A 16,028-nucleotide genomic window follows, 5' to 3' on the forward strand; every position below is an offset into this window, starting at 1 on the left:
CATTGTGGATAAGGATTAGAGGTTCATGTTTTCATTTTCCTTAGGTTTTTATATTTATTATAGAGTGTGATAGTAAAACAAGCTAAAAAAACCATTTTGCTGGCATCAGAAAAAAAAATTTTTTCCTACTCCTCACAACTTGGATCATTTAATCATTTGGATGAATATCATCCATCAAATTTTGAGCTACATGCCCTCTTATTTCCGACATTAGTGCTGCTCCAATTCACACAAAGTGAATCTCGTCTCATGAGGTGCTGCGATAGTATGCATGTATGTGTGCTTCTGGATTGTGTAGGAACAAATGTGTTCAATTAGTCTTTGCTGTAAAGTTGAATATTGTGTACCTAACAGCATGTCTCTATAGAACATAACAGCAGTGTGTATGTGCTACTGTTAGCATGCACATATGTGTGTGTGTGTGCGTGTGTAGCCCATTGCTGGCTATAAAATATAGATGTTGGCTAGGACAGAATCAGGGGAGTGGAAACATCTCTGATCACTCCTTTTACACACGTACACACATGCACGCTATGGACAATTTTAGTGTGTATTTGATTTAAACCAGGGATTCTCTCGTCTATTTAAAGGCAGGAAAACTCACAGTACTATCACTTACAATGAAACAATCTTGGAAAAGATGTGTTACGTGGCGCAGAAAACATTGCAGCTCCTCGCACTGGAGTCCGCGAAGCAAAATGATAACATGACAGGTTTCTTGCGGCAAGTTAGCGATCACATTCGCACGTTGTCTTTGCTTCTGTGAAACGCAGTTCAGGCGATGATTTTTTTTTCTTGCAAATGGAAATATCATGTCAGGCTTCAAGTAGTGTTCATGCGCGCACGTCCAAGTATTGCGTGAACCTGGGCGCTGCTGGCAGGGCGCGTTGGGATCTGTGGGGGTGGACGGAGGCGAGCGTTCACGCTCCGATGGTGATCCACTACAACCCAGTAATCATCACTAATAAATGACATCCCAACTGCTCACAATGACCAATCACGGCTGACCTGTTTTCTGAATCTGAGCCGTGATTGGGCGTTGTGAGCAGTTGTGATGACATTTCCAGTGGACAGAAGACAAAATGGCCGCCCCCAAAGATGGTGAAAAAAACGAGTGGATTAACACTTATTCCACAAACGCAAATTTATCAGAATGCCTTGATTCAACTAGTGGGCTTGCATAGAAAATATTCTTGAAAAAAAAAAGTGTTTGCGTTGACTTCCCCTTTAAAAAATTAAGAATGTTGACTTTTGACCATCATTGTCAGAGAGATATTTGATATCAATATTTTGGTAACTTGTGAAGCTGCATAAAAGGGACACAATATTCGCAACATCTTAGCAGTGGTGAGGGGTCAGGGACAGCAAGACTTGCTCTACTGGCTTAATGACTATCAGAAGCGCTGACTTATATTTACAACCCAAATTATAAATGTGTTCCAGGACGTCCTGTTTCTCTAGGCTGACTGCTTCCAGTAAGTGTACTTATCCAAATGGATGTTACATTTTTTTTTGTCCAATCAGATGTCAGGCTCCATGTCCTGCTTACGGTTTTTCCATTTTTCTTTTTTTTTCAAATATTTATGGATGAGCGTTTTTCATACAAATATTTGCTGTCATTTAGTACTCCAACACATTGGGAATTGGAAAACGTGTTATAAAAAAAAAAAAAAAAAACATTAAAAAAACCCTCCTTGGAAGGCCTGGGTGCCAAATGCTATATGCTTCTCAAACAATGCAAACTAGAACCACAGTAATAAACATACTAAAATAATATATCTCCGTGTATTATCATTTGGTAATGAAAGCTCTACTGAAGCTCATTAGAATTGCGGAGGCATATCTAATGTTATGGCCAGTCTGCGTTTCATTAACTAAAAGAGTATGCGAGAGCAGAGTTCAGTTAAATATGATGAATATCGATGAAACTTGGGATTACCTGGTCCATGGACAAATCTTGTGTGTATGCGGTCACAATTAAGTGTGGTCAGTGAGGCACAAAGGTCGAAGACGACGTAAAGGCTTGTGTGTACTGATGGCGCCGAGCCGCTTATACCCGTTGAAAAGTGGTCCAGCACTGTTAGGCAGCTTCATTTTAACTGTCCAGTCTATTCTGAAGCGTTCCCACAGCTCAAGCCATTTCATTAGTGCAGTGCAGTGCAGTGTGTGTGCGTGAGCGTAGAGGATGTGCAATAAAAGAGAAAAAAAAAACAAAAAAAAAAAACAATGAGCAGCGCAAGCAGAGAGAAGGACGGGGAAGGAGAGCGATTATGACAGAAAGATGGAAGCAGGACAGATAGCAAAAGCGAACAATGTTGTTTCACTGCGCATAAATGTTCCCTCACAATGGTTTTAATTATGCAGATAATTTTGATGTCCCTCTCTCTCGCTGTCTCTATCCACTCACCTTCTCCATCCGGTCGCCTGCCTTTCTCAAACAGATGTCATCTCCCAATTCTTTTTTTTAATTTTTTTTTTTTACATACTGTACTGTATGTGTGTGAACTTTGTGCAGTGGTCAGTGGGTAATATAGAGATTGTACTACGGTTCATGTGCACACTCACCCCTTTACAGATAGCCACAGCTTCCTTGGACATGGACTTGGGATAGGAGACATGATGCTCCATGATGGATTGAAATAACTCGTCCTCGTCCTCACCATCGAATGGAGGCTGGGGTACGAACGGAATGCAGAATAAGACCATCATTCATATTTGTCTTATGATTTTGATTACTAGCAGTAGTAATAGTAACCAAGTCGGTCATGAACATGTGACCTAACTGTTGCTACAACCCCGCAAACGAGACTTATTTTAATCCAAGTTATATGCTCTTTGATTGATATATTTTATATACCAGTACTCATACTTTGGCACATTGTATATAGTGTGTACTATTGTTTATTGTTTATGTGTTAGCTCAATTGTACATAAGGATTTTATTGAGTGTCTCTCTTTTATTTCTCTATTGGACCGTATTTTTCACTCTCTGCATTTTTATTGTATTTTATAGTATGGTCACATAAATGTCAAAAAACATTTTGCGTCCATCGTCCATATTTGAACTTTTCAATGTCAGAAATACAGTGGATCTCCAACAACATCCCCAAAAAATCTCCAATTGCAATCCAAATGAGATGTGCAGCATTTGAAAAATCACATCATCTACTAACAATTATTAATGCCCGAGTGAGGGAAAACTCATTAAGGGATGTAATTTAATAACTCAATTTCTCATTACACACTGTCAAAATTAAAGCCTACAAAAGCATCAGTGTTAGATTTTTTTTAAACCATGGATACAAATGTCTTTTTACTGCAGTCATATTAAAATTACATTGTTTTCTTTGACAGTAGTATTCATCTATTCTTACATAAACAAACATGTGCACACACACCTGTCCAGCCAGCATTTCATAAAGCAGAACTCCAAAGGCCCACCAGTCTACAGATTTCCCATAAGGCTGGTAAGCTATGATCTAAAAAAAAAAATTTTAAAAAAATTAAAATCAATATGCAATATGTCTTCAATCAGTCAATTGAAAATAAATGTAAGTATCAATAAAGACTAACATCCAACACAAAGAAGCACAGTCTACCTCAGGTGCTATGTAGTCAGGTGTTCCACAGAAGGTCTTGGTGGTGACTCCGTCGTTCATATTCTCTTTACACATGCCAAAGTCGGCGATTTTAATGTGGCCCTCGCTGTCCAGCATCACATTGTCCAGCTTGAGGTCTCTGTTAAAATTCAGAATCAAACAGGAACTCATTTATTAGGTGCTTAATAATAGACTTCTCTCAATGTCGGAATTTGGCTTCACAAATGGGTATTTCATTCATTTACGTACATATAGACAATTCAGTTTGCAGAAGAAAACCATAATACACCCGTAAAGTTGTAAAATGCAAATTTGGGGATTCAAGACAATGTTAAATAATGTTAGCGCCATCCATCATTGTCACTAATTACCGTAGTTGACTTTATCAGTCTACCTATTGTCTTAAAGGGGAAGTCAACACAAAAAATGTTCTTTCCAATATTATGTTCTATGCTCAACCCAAACATATTTTATTCAAGAATATGTTCTATGCAGCCTCACTAGTCTAAACACAGCACTCTGATTAATATTGCATTTGTGGAAGCAAAATCCACCCGTTTTTAGCCATCTCAGGTGTCGGCCATTTTGCCACTGAAAATGACATCACAGTCGCTCACGGCTCTGGTAACGACCAATCACGGCTCACCTGTTTTCTGAAGCTGAGTCATTATTGGTTGTTACCTGAGGCCTGAGCAACTGTGATGTCATTTTTAGTTTAGAGCAAGTAGCAAAATGGCCGCCCCATGAGACGGCCAAAAATGGATGGATTTTTACTGCTTAACTCATATTCCACAAACGCAATATCAATCAGAATGCCGTGTATGTACTAGTGGGGCTGCATAGAACATACTATTGGAAAGTCGCTTTGGGGGTTGACTTCCTTTTAAACAGAGATGGGCTAAGTATGACTTCATTCTTTAATGCGGACCAATGAACATTTACAATGTAATATTTGTTGTAGTCGTGTAATATTTGTTTCATTCATTTAGCGTTCCCCCCTCTAAAATCGTTTAAGTAAGATGTTTTTTTAAATTCCTCAATCTTATTAAACAGTTGGTTAATTGATTTTTTGTAAATGATAAAACAATTATGATCCTAAAAGTCTATAAAATGCAAAATGTACATGTAATATATGCTATTCAATTAAATACATGGTGAATAAATCATGATGAAATAAATGATAAACAATACAATTTTAAAATGAGAATGAAATATTTTCTTATTATATGAAACTATATTTACATATTCTACATGCACATCTTTCTTTGACCACATCTACGAAGGACCTGGCCCATTTGCCTGTTTTAAAAATCTAATATGACCAACGAGCAGAATGTTTGCCCACCCTGGTCTAACATGTCTCAAGATTGGCATTACTTCATTCAGTGAGTCTCGACAGGCCAGTGTAAATATTATGGATTTCTTGTCTTGGGCTATGGACGTTACCTGTAGATGATGCCCTTTTGATGCAGGAAGAACAATCCGATGGCAATCTCTGCAGAGTAGAATCTACAAATGAACACAACAAAAAAACTGCCTTAATTAGAAAGAGGCTGTAGGAAAGGACGGGGTGTGCATGTGTGTGTCTGTAGAAAGGTCAGTGCTGTCTCTTCAAGGCCAGCTGATAAGATCAACAGTCTGGACACACTGACCATGCAGTCAACCACATATGAGAGGGCATTTCTCAGGCCGTGCACAATCGACATCTTGTCAGCAATGTGCTTGTAAAAGACGTCAGAAGGCATTTTGAGTGTGTGCAAAGTGGTGACGAATATGCGCAGCCTATTTAGTGCTTAATCTGTGAACAGAATGATACCCAGAGGGCCATCGCTGTCGCACAAAGCTAACATGACTTTATCCTTTTTAATGAAAACATGTGCATGGTTTAAGGCAGGATGGATCCAAATACGGGGCCCGACAGACCCCCAACCCTGCAACCCCAAATTATTTAAAAATATTGAAAAAGGAATACTAGTAACTCTATGTACTGCAAAATCGTGGATTATTAACAATGGCAGCACAGAACGTCGCTGGAGTGAACAAAATTGTGCTTGCTGTAATGACTTATTTTGCGCATCCGATCAATGACGTCATTGATGAATCAGTAAATTATGATATTAGAACCGATCAAGTTTGCATAAAACGCAAAATTTCTGCTGATCCGATCGAGCCGATCAGATCCGTGTAAAGTCTTCTACGTGCACCTGCCTTATAGACATCAACTCATTCACTGCCAGACATTTTCAGACCCTCTTTTACTCTAACATTTGAAAAAAATTATGAATAAATTCCTGGGATTGAATGGCTAGACCAGGGGTGTCAAACATACGGCTCGTGGGCCGGAACCAGCCCCCAAGGAGGTTTGATCGGGCCCGCAGGATCAGTTAAATGTGAAAAAAATGCATAAAAGACACAGAATTAATATTTTCAATATGATGCAATTCATGAATTATCCTCTAGGGGGCACACTGTTTTGATCAAAGTAGAAAACATTGTTTAAAAATTCCTTTCTTTATAAATCTCGTTTAATCTTAAAGTGCATTACTATATTTTTCAATACTAATTACTTGTTAACGTTTTGTGTCTTTGTACAATCAGTGGGATCATTTGCAATGCATGAATGTGAATGATAAAAGTAAATTGCACATTTGTCCAAGGAAATCAAAATGTTTCATGAAATGTTTTGTAAAAGGAATGCTCATTAAATTTCAACATTTTCCTAATGTTCTTGTGCTTCTTTACATCAAAACAGAGGAAATACATGATATATTGGTTATTTATAGCTGAGTATGGTATAATTTGAATGGTCCGGCCCACTTAACACCTACCGAGGCCGTATGTGGCCCACAATGTGAAATGAGTTTGACACCCCTGGGCTAGACTGCGAAAAGACAAATAAATTCGTCAATGGCAGTGAATGAGTTAAAGATGAAAAACCAGCCATCAACATTACGTGCGCTAAATTCAGATACAAACACAAAATGAACTGGGTGTCAATTTAGCATTTGGCAGATGCAACCCGGGGCGAGCCGGGATTGAAGATCAGCCAACGCATCTGTTTGCGTGAACAATCAAGTTTTTGCACACACAAACCTTAAGTAAATCAGGCCCAGAGAGACTGATTCCCAATGAAGCACATGAAGGGCAAGCGCCAACAAGGCTCTTAGCCTCTCTGACAGCCTGCTCGTTAAATATGCCAGTGTGTTGGGTTCGACTTGACATCACAGATCTCTCAGGCCACATTCATTATTTCCTGCCTTTTTGGAGGTGTTGGAGTTCACGCGGGAGCTGCTGGATACACTCATTTCTTTGAACTTCTTCACAGCGGTGACGCTCATTGGGCGAGAACAAAATAGTTCACCCCCGGGCTTTAACAGGGTTTCTCATCCCCGCGGACGGCCTGATCAGGATGACGTTTCAAAAATGGTCAATCTCTACTCACACAGCGTGGGGCTCCTTGAACTTGCCGACCTGTTGAATCTGATACATGAGATCTCCACCATTGATGAACTCCATGACAAAGTACAAGCGGTCCTGTAGTGAGAAAGCAGTGCGGGCGGTGAAAAGAAGGTCAAAAAGGCTTCGCGGGAAAATGGGAAAAAGTATCACGGGGAAGCGAGTGATGGGTCAAATTGTAGTCATGAGAAACGGAGGATGACACTGGTGGAGAAACTGGACCGATAGAGGCTTACAACTGAGGCGATACAGTCATATCAATTTAAGACGCCATACTCTTCCATTAGCAACAGGAATTGCCAATAAAGATTCCCGTACGTGCGCTGGCGTGTGGAGCTTTACTGTGCCCATGTTCTTGAGTGTGCGCATCGCTATTATTCTATAAATCTCAGAAGCAGTCATTTTTGTGAGTGTATTGCGTGCGTGTGCTTCTACAGTGCTTGGATGATCAAAATATACGACGACACATTACAGCTGACAATATGTATGAGTGTGTTAGAAGTGCATAAGTACCGTATGTAGGGAAGCAGTCTGCTGCGTGGAGAATTAGTGCTGCAGAGGATTAACACACTCCTTTTGCTGCGCGCGCGTGTGTGTGTGTGTGTGTGCGTGCGTGCGTCAACTAGATTTGCCTTGAACAACAACTGCAAGTGCACTTCCAAGCACATTATTCTCACTAATCAACACATATATGAAAGTCTGCACACGTATATGAAGCATACAGACGTAACGACATTTGAGTGGAGCACAGCGTTCCCAAGCTATATTTACTCCTCTGTTGACTCATCTTTAGTGCAATATTATGGATTACACGTCACAAAATGAGCACGACTCCACCGTGGACGTGGTTTGTGCATTACAGCTGTGAGACGCAGTTAAAGACGTCAGAGTCCACTGGAGGCCTCGCACTGATTCGCTTCACTTCACTTCACTCGGACAAGCTGCAAACCACCACAGACACAAACAAAACTTTACCTGCCTTCACTTTCTGGTACATTTTGTGAAACAGCCTTCTGCTCGTTTTGCTTCAGTAAACCTGGGCTTTATACGGCTTATTTGTGCACCCCTTCTACATTGCAGTTTTTTAAGTGATAGGTTTTAGTGGGAAATTGTAATTTTGAGTTGTACCTTCAGGGTGTTAACATGTTGTGCTGCCGCAGGCTGGGCAGCACTGAGCTACAATGGATGTCCTGCAGATGCAACTTCATTTAGAGCATGAACAAGAGGCAATAATTAATTAGAACTAAGCTGCAATAGTAGTTGTCGTTTCAATAGAAGATAAAATGTGACAAGCTTTGTTTGCACGCGGTGCTGCTCCGTGTGTGCGCAAGTATCAGTCGTTTGTAGGAATAAAATTACATCCATGCTAATTTATGTTAGCCCATTTATGGTGTTTCCTATGATATGTTAGCATTTAGATAACATACCTGCGAGATTATATGGTTTGGATGAACATATTGAGCGTTCATATCCAGTCAAGTTCAACTGGGAGTGACAAACACCTTAAAGCATGAATAGATAGAATAGATGGATACACGGATCAAAATTTAGCGGTAATTAGTCACACTTTGTCTGAAACGCTAACAGAAGTCCGTTTAAAATCATAGACGGACCAGGCCATAGGTGGGTACTATTTTTTCCGGCCGGACAAAATGGCGGATAAACAGACGGCGGAAGGGTACCCCGGCTGTAGGCGGAAGGCAATAAATGGACCGCAAATTCTTTGTAAAATGTCCAGCTCTGGAAATGATTAGATATGAGACTGAAACAACGTAATTCTTCACCATTTCAGATAATTAAAAAAAAAAACAATTTATTTTTAAATTCATACACAGTCAGCTTTACTTTGTCAATGTCGGCTCAGTCCACGATTAATTCTCATTTGCATGTTATCTCAAAGAATCCCAAAGAATCCCAACATTTTAAGGAAAACGAAAGAAAAGCCACGTGACAACCTACCATGGTTTGGAATGTGGAGTGCAACTGAGTCAAGAAGGGTGGCTTTCCCGACAGCGCTAACACCCTCTTCTCCACCATGGTGCACTCCACGTCATCATCCTGGATCACCACATCCTTCTTCAGGATCTTGATTGCGTACAGATCTTCTGTCCCTTTATGCTCTGCAAGCATCACCTAAAAAGGGGGAAAAGACAGCCATGCAGCAATGTGTTGAAACAGAAGGGCTTCGCTAATAAAGATAAAATACAGTTGTTTCAGTTTGAACCTCAGAATGTTGCAAGGGGATAAAGGTGGAATGAAACTGGACAAAATACCCCCCATTTATAATTGCCAGGAGCCTGAGTGCAGAATTAAAACTGACAGTCTTATCATTGAAGAAGAAAAAAAAAAAACGACTGTGTGTGGCGCACAGTCCATTTTACGACTAAATCCAGTCTCCCCAGTAGAACAAACAGATGATTTCAAAAGTCAGTTAAACTCAAATAAGCTTGGCAATTTTTGAGTTTAAGTGAATCTTTTATGAGGGAAATCTTGTGTAGATTCACATTCTCAAGGACCTGAAATTGACAGATTTTTGTGCAATGAGCATTCTTAATAATCTTTTTGATTGAGTAAAAACCCCACAAAAATCACCTAAATGAATAATATTCGGCTGAACTGAATGCTTTTAGCTTCTGCATCCCAGCACAACATCATGGAGAAGATGCTCTCAAAAGTAAATGAGACTAGGATAAGAGAGAAAACGGACGGTGGATGACACAGTATACATTTCTCCATATATGCGGATGAGTTTCTATATTGTGATCCTCTCATCTTCTCCCATAAATGTTCTCCCTTTCATTACCTTTGCCCTTGTAGCCCATCTTCAGATACAGGTATGCGGTTGTACAATTAGCTCAAGTCACTGTGCAAATCACAACATAAATGTCAACTAAGAGTACTCTACTCTAAACACTGAGTGGGGGACTCTCCTAAATCGAGAGCAGTTTAAACTGCATTATCAGCGTTTAGAGTCTAAAACTATTCCTTAAAACTCTCCCGCTTATCAGCCTAAAACCAATATAAGCATGAACGTGTTTTATCTTTAAAAAAGGCAATGAAAGGAAGAATATTAAAGACACCGCAGAGTTTTCATTAACATGGATAACAGTGTGTGTGTTCCCCAAAAGGCTAATTGCGTTTTGGAACCTCAATAGAGGATCTTTAATCCAATTGTTTTTTTTCTTTTAATTCATTTTAAAACCCTCTAATATGTTTGTTGCGTGCATTAGGACTGACAAGGAAAAACGCAATTAAAGCAAAGTTTAGTGCACTTAAAATTCTTAACTTTGAGGAAGCTATGACTGACTTAACACCCACTTGGTACTTCATGATACCTATGAGATCAAGGAATTAGCAGATTTGCTGTTTATGCCTTATAAATATTCAGGTATGATAATATAGAGGGTTTATTAGGCTTTGTATCCTACAGGGAGTGCTGCACAGATGGACACACTAGCAGCGTGTGTGTGTGTGCCTGCTTGCGTGTGTGTGTGTGTGTCTAGAGGGCGGCCAGAGTTCAAGAATATACAGTATATGATCTTTAGCATAGAAGTTTAGCGAGCTGTTCAACTTTGGATATGTGCAGGTGATCCTTTCACAAAAGCAATGAGTGTGTTCACGTGCGTTTCCATCTGGTGTCAGCGGGGCTCTCCCAAGATGAAACAGGCCAAACACCATCTGGCCTGAAGCGGATTTCATGCAGCCACAAGGACAAGGATACCACCGCAAAATATCACACACAAGTTTCCCTTTAAAGTGAAGTCAGCCCAAACATGGTTTTTTTTTTCAGAATATGTTCTGTGCAGGCCCACTAGTTGAGACAGGGCATTCTGATAAATATTGTGTTTGTGGAATAAGAGTTAATCCACTCGTTTTTAGCCATCTCTGGGGGCGGCCATTTTGTCACTTCTGTCAACTGAAAATGACATCACAATTGCTCAGGGTTAGGGTTAATGACCAATCACGGCTCACTTGTTTGCTTTAGCTGAGCCGTGATTGGTCGTTACCTGAGCCCTGAGTAGTTGTGATGTCATTTTCAGTCGACAGAAATAACAAAATGGCCACCCCCGGAGATGGCTAAAAACGGGTGGATTTTGGTCCTTAACTCATATTCCACAAACGCAATATTAATTAATCAGAATGCCGTGTTCCAACTAGTGGGCCTGCTGGGAACATATTCTTGAAAAAAATATGTTTGGATTGATTTCCCCTTTAAGCGGCAAAACCCACCCCTTTTAACCATCTCAAGTCATGTGGATCCAGTATCAATCACAAAGGCAACGCTGAATGGAGGCGTGTTACTACAATGTCAACGCTGTTTGATCCAATAATGTTGTTCAGGGTCATTTGACAGAAAGGCAGTCCTGGGGACACAAACTCGTAAATGATGCCACAGTCAGTGTTCCGTCTGCTGACCTTGCACGGTGGATGCACCCAGGGACAGCCGGCCAAAACCACAATCTACTGCACTACACTGCAGTGCATCATAGCGCAATATGTCATAACACACGGCGCCGTGTTGAATTAGTCCGAACTGTCAGGTCTGATAATGTCCACCGTAGCACTGTGTCTTCCTGTCTAAATCAGGGAGGGACTTACTGATAATGTGCTTGTGTCAGCATTTTGTTTTTTATAACCTTGTCCCATCAATTAATTACCCACTGTTTAATGCCGAACAACAGTATTCCAGCACTTGTAAATACAAGTATTAAAATAATGTCTTGAATAATACAAATACAGTGGTGCCTAGAAATACAAGTTTTGGTTTGTCACGCGACTGACACTGACACTTATACTGAACTGGATGTCAAATCGTCTTTCCCTGTTGAAATTAATGATAATGCCATTAATCCGTTCCATTAAAAAAAAAAAACCCAAAGATTTATTTAATGTGTTTGGTAAGGAAAATGGCACTGCAAAATATGATCTAAAAACATACAGTTATAACATAATTAAATCAAATGAAAACAATTAAATCGTTTGTGCTTCATGATTAATTTTAGGCTGCAAGTAAAGGTTTAAATAACTGATTATTGTGTTGATTATTTTTTTCAATTCATTCAGGACATCATTTCAAATTGAGAGCACAGAAAATGCAAAAACCTATGATTATGATTTGGTTGCTAGTTTGGTCCGAAATAATACTGGCAAAAAATCTTCATCGTTGTTTTCCAAATTAAAAGCAGATGTTTACAAATATCTTATTTTGATTCAACACAGAGATAATCAGTCCACATTTACCATTAAGCTAGCAGACCCAAAGGCAATGCGTAATTCTCTTGATTTAATGTTGAATTCGAAAGTAAACTTTAACTGGGAGTGGCATTAAACCGCTTAAAACATCTTTAAAAAAAAAAATAAAATAAAAAATTGTTCACTATTCGAAATACAAAATGTAAAACAAATATACACTGGGAAGTTATTTTGCGCAAACAAGATCTCTGCAAAAAAAGGATAAAACAGTAATTCTTCATGTTTATTCAACAATACTGTATGCTTAATATTAAAGTTGCAATTGCAGTGATAATGAGAGCTGTTTGTGCAACAATGCAAACTATGACGACAATCAGTTAAGCTATTTACATATTCAACATGAATACCTCTCTGACAGCGTCAATCAAAACTAACTAGTATCATCAGAAGTATTGTATACACTTTTTGTCTTGGACCACACTGTGCAGTTCACTTATTGAAATGGTCCTCGTGCGTCTGTGTGTTTGTGTGTGAGTGCGGCCTCTGCGGCAGCACATATTGTGCTTTTCATGAATCCGTGCAAGCGTTTGTTCTTGATGCATGTTTGGCATTCCAACAATGCTAGACCCTCGACTCGGCTTTCAGCACCGGCACGGCGGAGTGGCGCCTGTTGCCATGGAAACAGGCATCCAAGGTCTAAAACACAGTCAATTGTCCCTCTCTCATTGCGGAGCTGTCACTTTCTCCCCGCTGCTTTGGTCGTCGTCATCGCTCCCTTGCAAATTCTCCCCCTCTCACTCTCTGTTTGGCTCTCTTGCCTCGATTCTCATTCATTCACGTCAGCTGCCACCTTGCCAAGGTGTCCCTGTGCCTGCTCACTCACGTCGCTCCATTCAGTCTGTTTTTATACACCCCTCTTTAAATTCATTCGTCTCAACCACACGCTCATCCGTCTCCCCCCTTTCATCGCTCAGCACTTGTCACATCATCTTTGTCTCTTTCACTTCATTTATCTTTGTCTACCTGCGCTTGATCACGATTGATTCCTTGGATGTTTCGCTTAGACCTTCTGCTCACCTGTACTTTGCCTCCCTTTCTCGAAACTCTTCGCATGGAGCTTTGATGCCATGAAGACCATACAGAACAAAGTCTTGGGAAAACTCATCGTCAATTAGAGCAGTGTTTCGCAACATTGATTGAGCCAAGGCACATATTTCACATTGGGAAAAATCTTACGGCACACCAGTTAGCAAAGCAATTCACAAAAAGTGGCAATACAGGGTCATTCTGTACCTTCTGTCATATAGTGGAAGAACGTTTGATTGTTTTGCATGTTGCTATATGTACACTGCCATCGACGTATTTATTTGTCTTTTCACGACACACTCGTGTGTCAAGGCACACTGGTTGAGAATCACGGAATTAGAGAATTAACCAGAGGTTGGTCTTTCGTCATCCGTGGAAGTAACAAGCCTATTTGGACGAAGTAAAGAGTATAAAGTACAGGTATCTGTCTTCAAATGTAGGGATTAAAAGTAAAAACTTATCAGAAAAATAAATAATCAAGTAAAGAAACCTGAAAAATCTAAATCAGATGTTTTTGTACTTTGATACACCACTGGCATGAACTAAGGCTTTTTTTTTTTTTTTTTTTTTTAAATAGTTAGGTAGGGAAGGACATGAGTGGGCTGACCACACCACCTTTGGAATGAACCACAACAGAAGTTGTGTGCCAAGGCCCTCTGTGAACTCCCGTGCACAGCCAAAGATACCTCACCTTGCCAAAACTGCCCTTTCCCAGCACCATCAGGAAGTCGAAGTCGGACAGCTTCATGCGATCTTGGTTGCCATTGGAGTCGAAGCGGGCCGCATTGGCAGATTTGCCTTCAGTGTTCTTGCTTGGACCAATTTTAGCCCTCTGGATCAGGGTGAGAGACAAATGTAAGAACATGAGTTTGCAGAACTTCCCGACATTTAAAGACACTCTAGTCTTTAAGAGGATAAACACACGTCATTCAAAGATTATTTGGATGGGGCAGTCACTAATAGCAGCTATTTGCCAATATTTGATGGAGGACGAAAAAAACCTTTTTGGAACGGAGATTTAATTAACCCTCAAAATTCCACTTAAACACCAAAGAAAACACAGACCTGTATTTGCCAGTAACGGACAGGACAGGACGAGTGGACGAACATTTTAAACTAATGCTCCAATTTTATTGTGCAATTCATCTGAAAAAGAACTAACATTTGTAGAGATTGTAGCCCCATTTGTCTCAGCAATTCGTATTCATTATACAGTACTCAATCTTTAATCTCCATATATCTGACTCTCCATTTATTCATAACCGTCTACTCAAGTCATTACTGCATTTCATTTTCAAACCCTCCCGCTCCCTGAAGAGACTCTGCCTTGACCTCGTCACTCAATTCTTGCTGATAAAAATATATTGTTCGTATAATATTTTGCATTTTGTATGACCATACTTCAATTTTAACAAGGTCTCTGGTCTCTTATCCCAAATTGCTGATCCACACTGATTTTTTTCACTTCTTCTAGTCTGGGCAGTTTAATTCATTTCTGTGCTATACTAAAAAAAAATTATGTCTGCGTGATGCTCCTCACACTTTCCGACTCCTCAATGGATAAAAGGCTCAGTCAGTCACCATCAGTTCTGACACCAATACTAACCAACACCAAACCACACCCCAAAGCACGTTAACATGTAGCAGAAAAATGCTTTATGCAAGCCCACTAGTTGAAACAGGGCATTCTGATAAATATTGCGTTTGTGGAATAAGTGTTAATCCACTCGTTTTTAGCCATCTCTGAGTTATAATTTTGTCTTGAAAAAATGGCCGACCCCAGAGATGGCTAAAAACGAGTGTATTTTGCTTCTTAACTTATATTCCACGAAAATTAATTAGAATGCCGTGTTTCAGCTAGTGGGCCTGCTGGGAACATATTCTTGAAAAAAAATATGTTTGGGTTGACTTCCCTTTTAAGGAATTCCACTTAGTCAAGTCAAAGTATTGACTTTTTTGTTTACGTCCTTTATCTTAGTGAAAATTTTCCCCAACCTTTTTACACAACAGACAACATTACAGCAACATCTTCCCTAGAAATTCAGTGTCCTAGAATGTTTTACTGAAATGAGTTCTTATTTAGTGAAATTGATCAATATAAAACACAGACTATGAAACTATCAAAAGGATTTTGTCATGTGTTGTTCTAAATAGAAAAAATGTCAGTGAGAGGGAAAAATATTTGTGAATCAGTGAAAAGCTAAGTGGAATATTGGTTGAAAATGTGTACCATTTGCCTCCATCTATCTTACGTCATACAAAATTGCTAAGGTACCGACAACTCTTGAATTAGAACTCATTGATGGAGTGACGAGTGTGCGTCAGAGAGCTTTCCCTTCGTGAGTATTAAAAATCTGCATGTAAATGCAGACCTAATACGATCCCCGTAAACTGCCACAATTCGCCCCTCTCTGCGCCACCCTTGGGATTTAGAGCAAGTGTGTGCGCGTGCGCGAGATATCCCCCTGCCTGGGGACGTTTCTCACAGTGTGTCCGAGGACCGTGACCTTCAAGGGACGGCGTGAAAGAAAAACAGATAAAGAGACAGAAGCTGGCAGGAGGGCAATGAGGACAAAAGTGATAAGCAAAACAGTGAGAGGGGAAAACCTAATGATGGGAGGGAACAGAAGGGGGAGCAGCGAGACATGCAGGAAATGTATATTGAGCGGGTAGAAAGCTATAATAACACACAGT

General features: G+C 39.9%; 1 protein-coding gene across 4 annotated transcripts in view; it reads right to left on the reverse strand.

Moving 5' to 3' along the window:
* The window catches only part of prkcbb (protein kinase C, beta b), a 76,392-nt gene that overhangs the window by 21,273 nt on the left and 39,091 nt on the right, over positions 1-16,028 (reverse strand). For all 4 annotated transcript variants that reach the window (XR_015089991.1, XM_086054724.1, XM_086054723.1 and 1 more), the window contains exons 9-15: positions 14,026-14,166; positions 9,015-9,188; positions 7,042-7,133; positions 5,046-5,108; positions 3,600-3,738; positions 3,399-3,479; positions 2,566-2,673 (exon numbers count right to left, since the gene is read on the reverse strand). Coding sequence is in view for 3 of the 4 variants with exons in the window: in XM_086054724.1 (XP_085910850.1) it covers positions 2,566-2,673; positions 3,399-3,479; positions 3,600-3,738; positions 5,046-5,108; positions 7,042-7,133; positions 9,015-9,188; positions 14,026-14,166 (798 nt within the window). In the remaining variant the exon portion in view is untranslated. The remainder of the gene's footprint in view (positions 1-2,565; positions 2,674-3,398; positions 3,480-3,599; positions 3,739-5,045; positions 5,109-7,041; positions 7,134-9,014; positions 9,189-14,025; positions 14,167-16,028) is intronic.

This window comes from Filicampus tigris, chromosome 16 (genome assembly GCF_054856515.1).
Source record: "Filicampus tigris isolate MCC_2025a chromosome 16, RoL_Ftig_1.0, whole genome shotgun sequence".
Lineage (NCBI taxonomy): Eukaryota > Metazoa > Chordata > Actinopteri > Syngnathiformes > Syngnathidae > Filicampus > Filicampus tigris.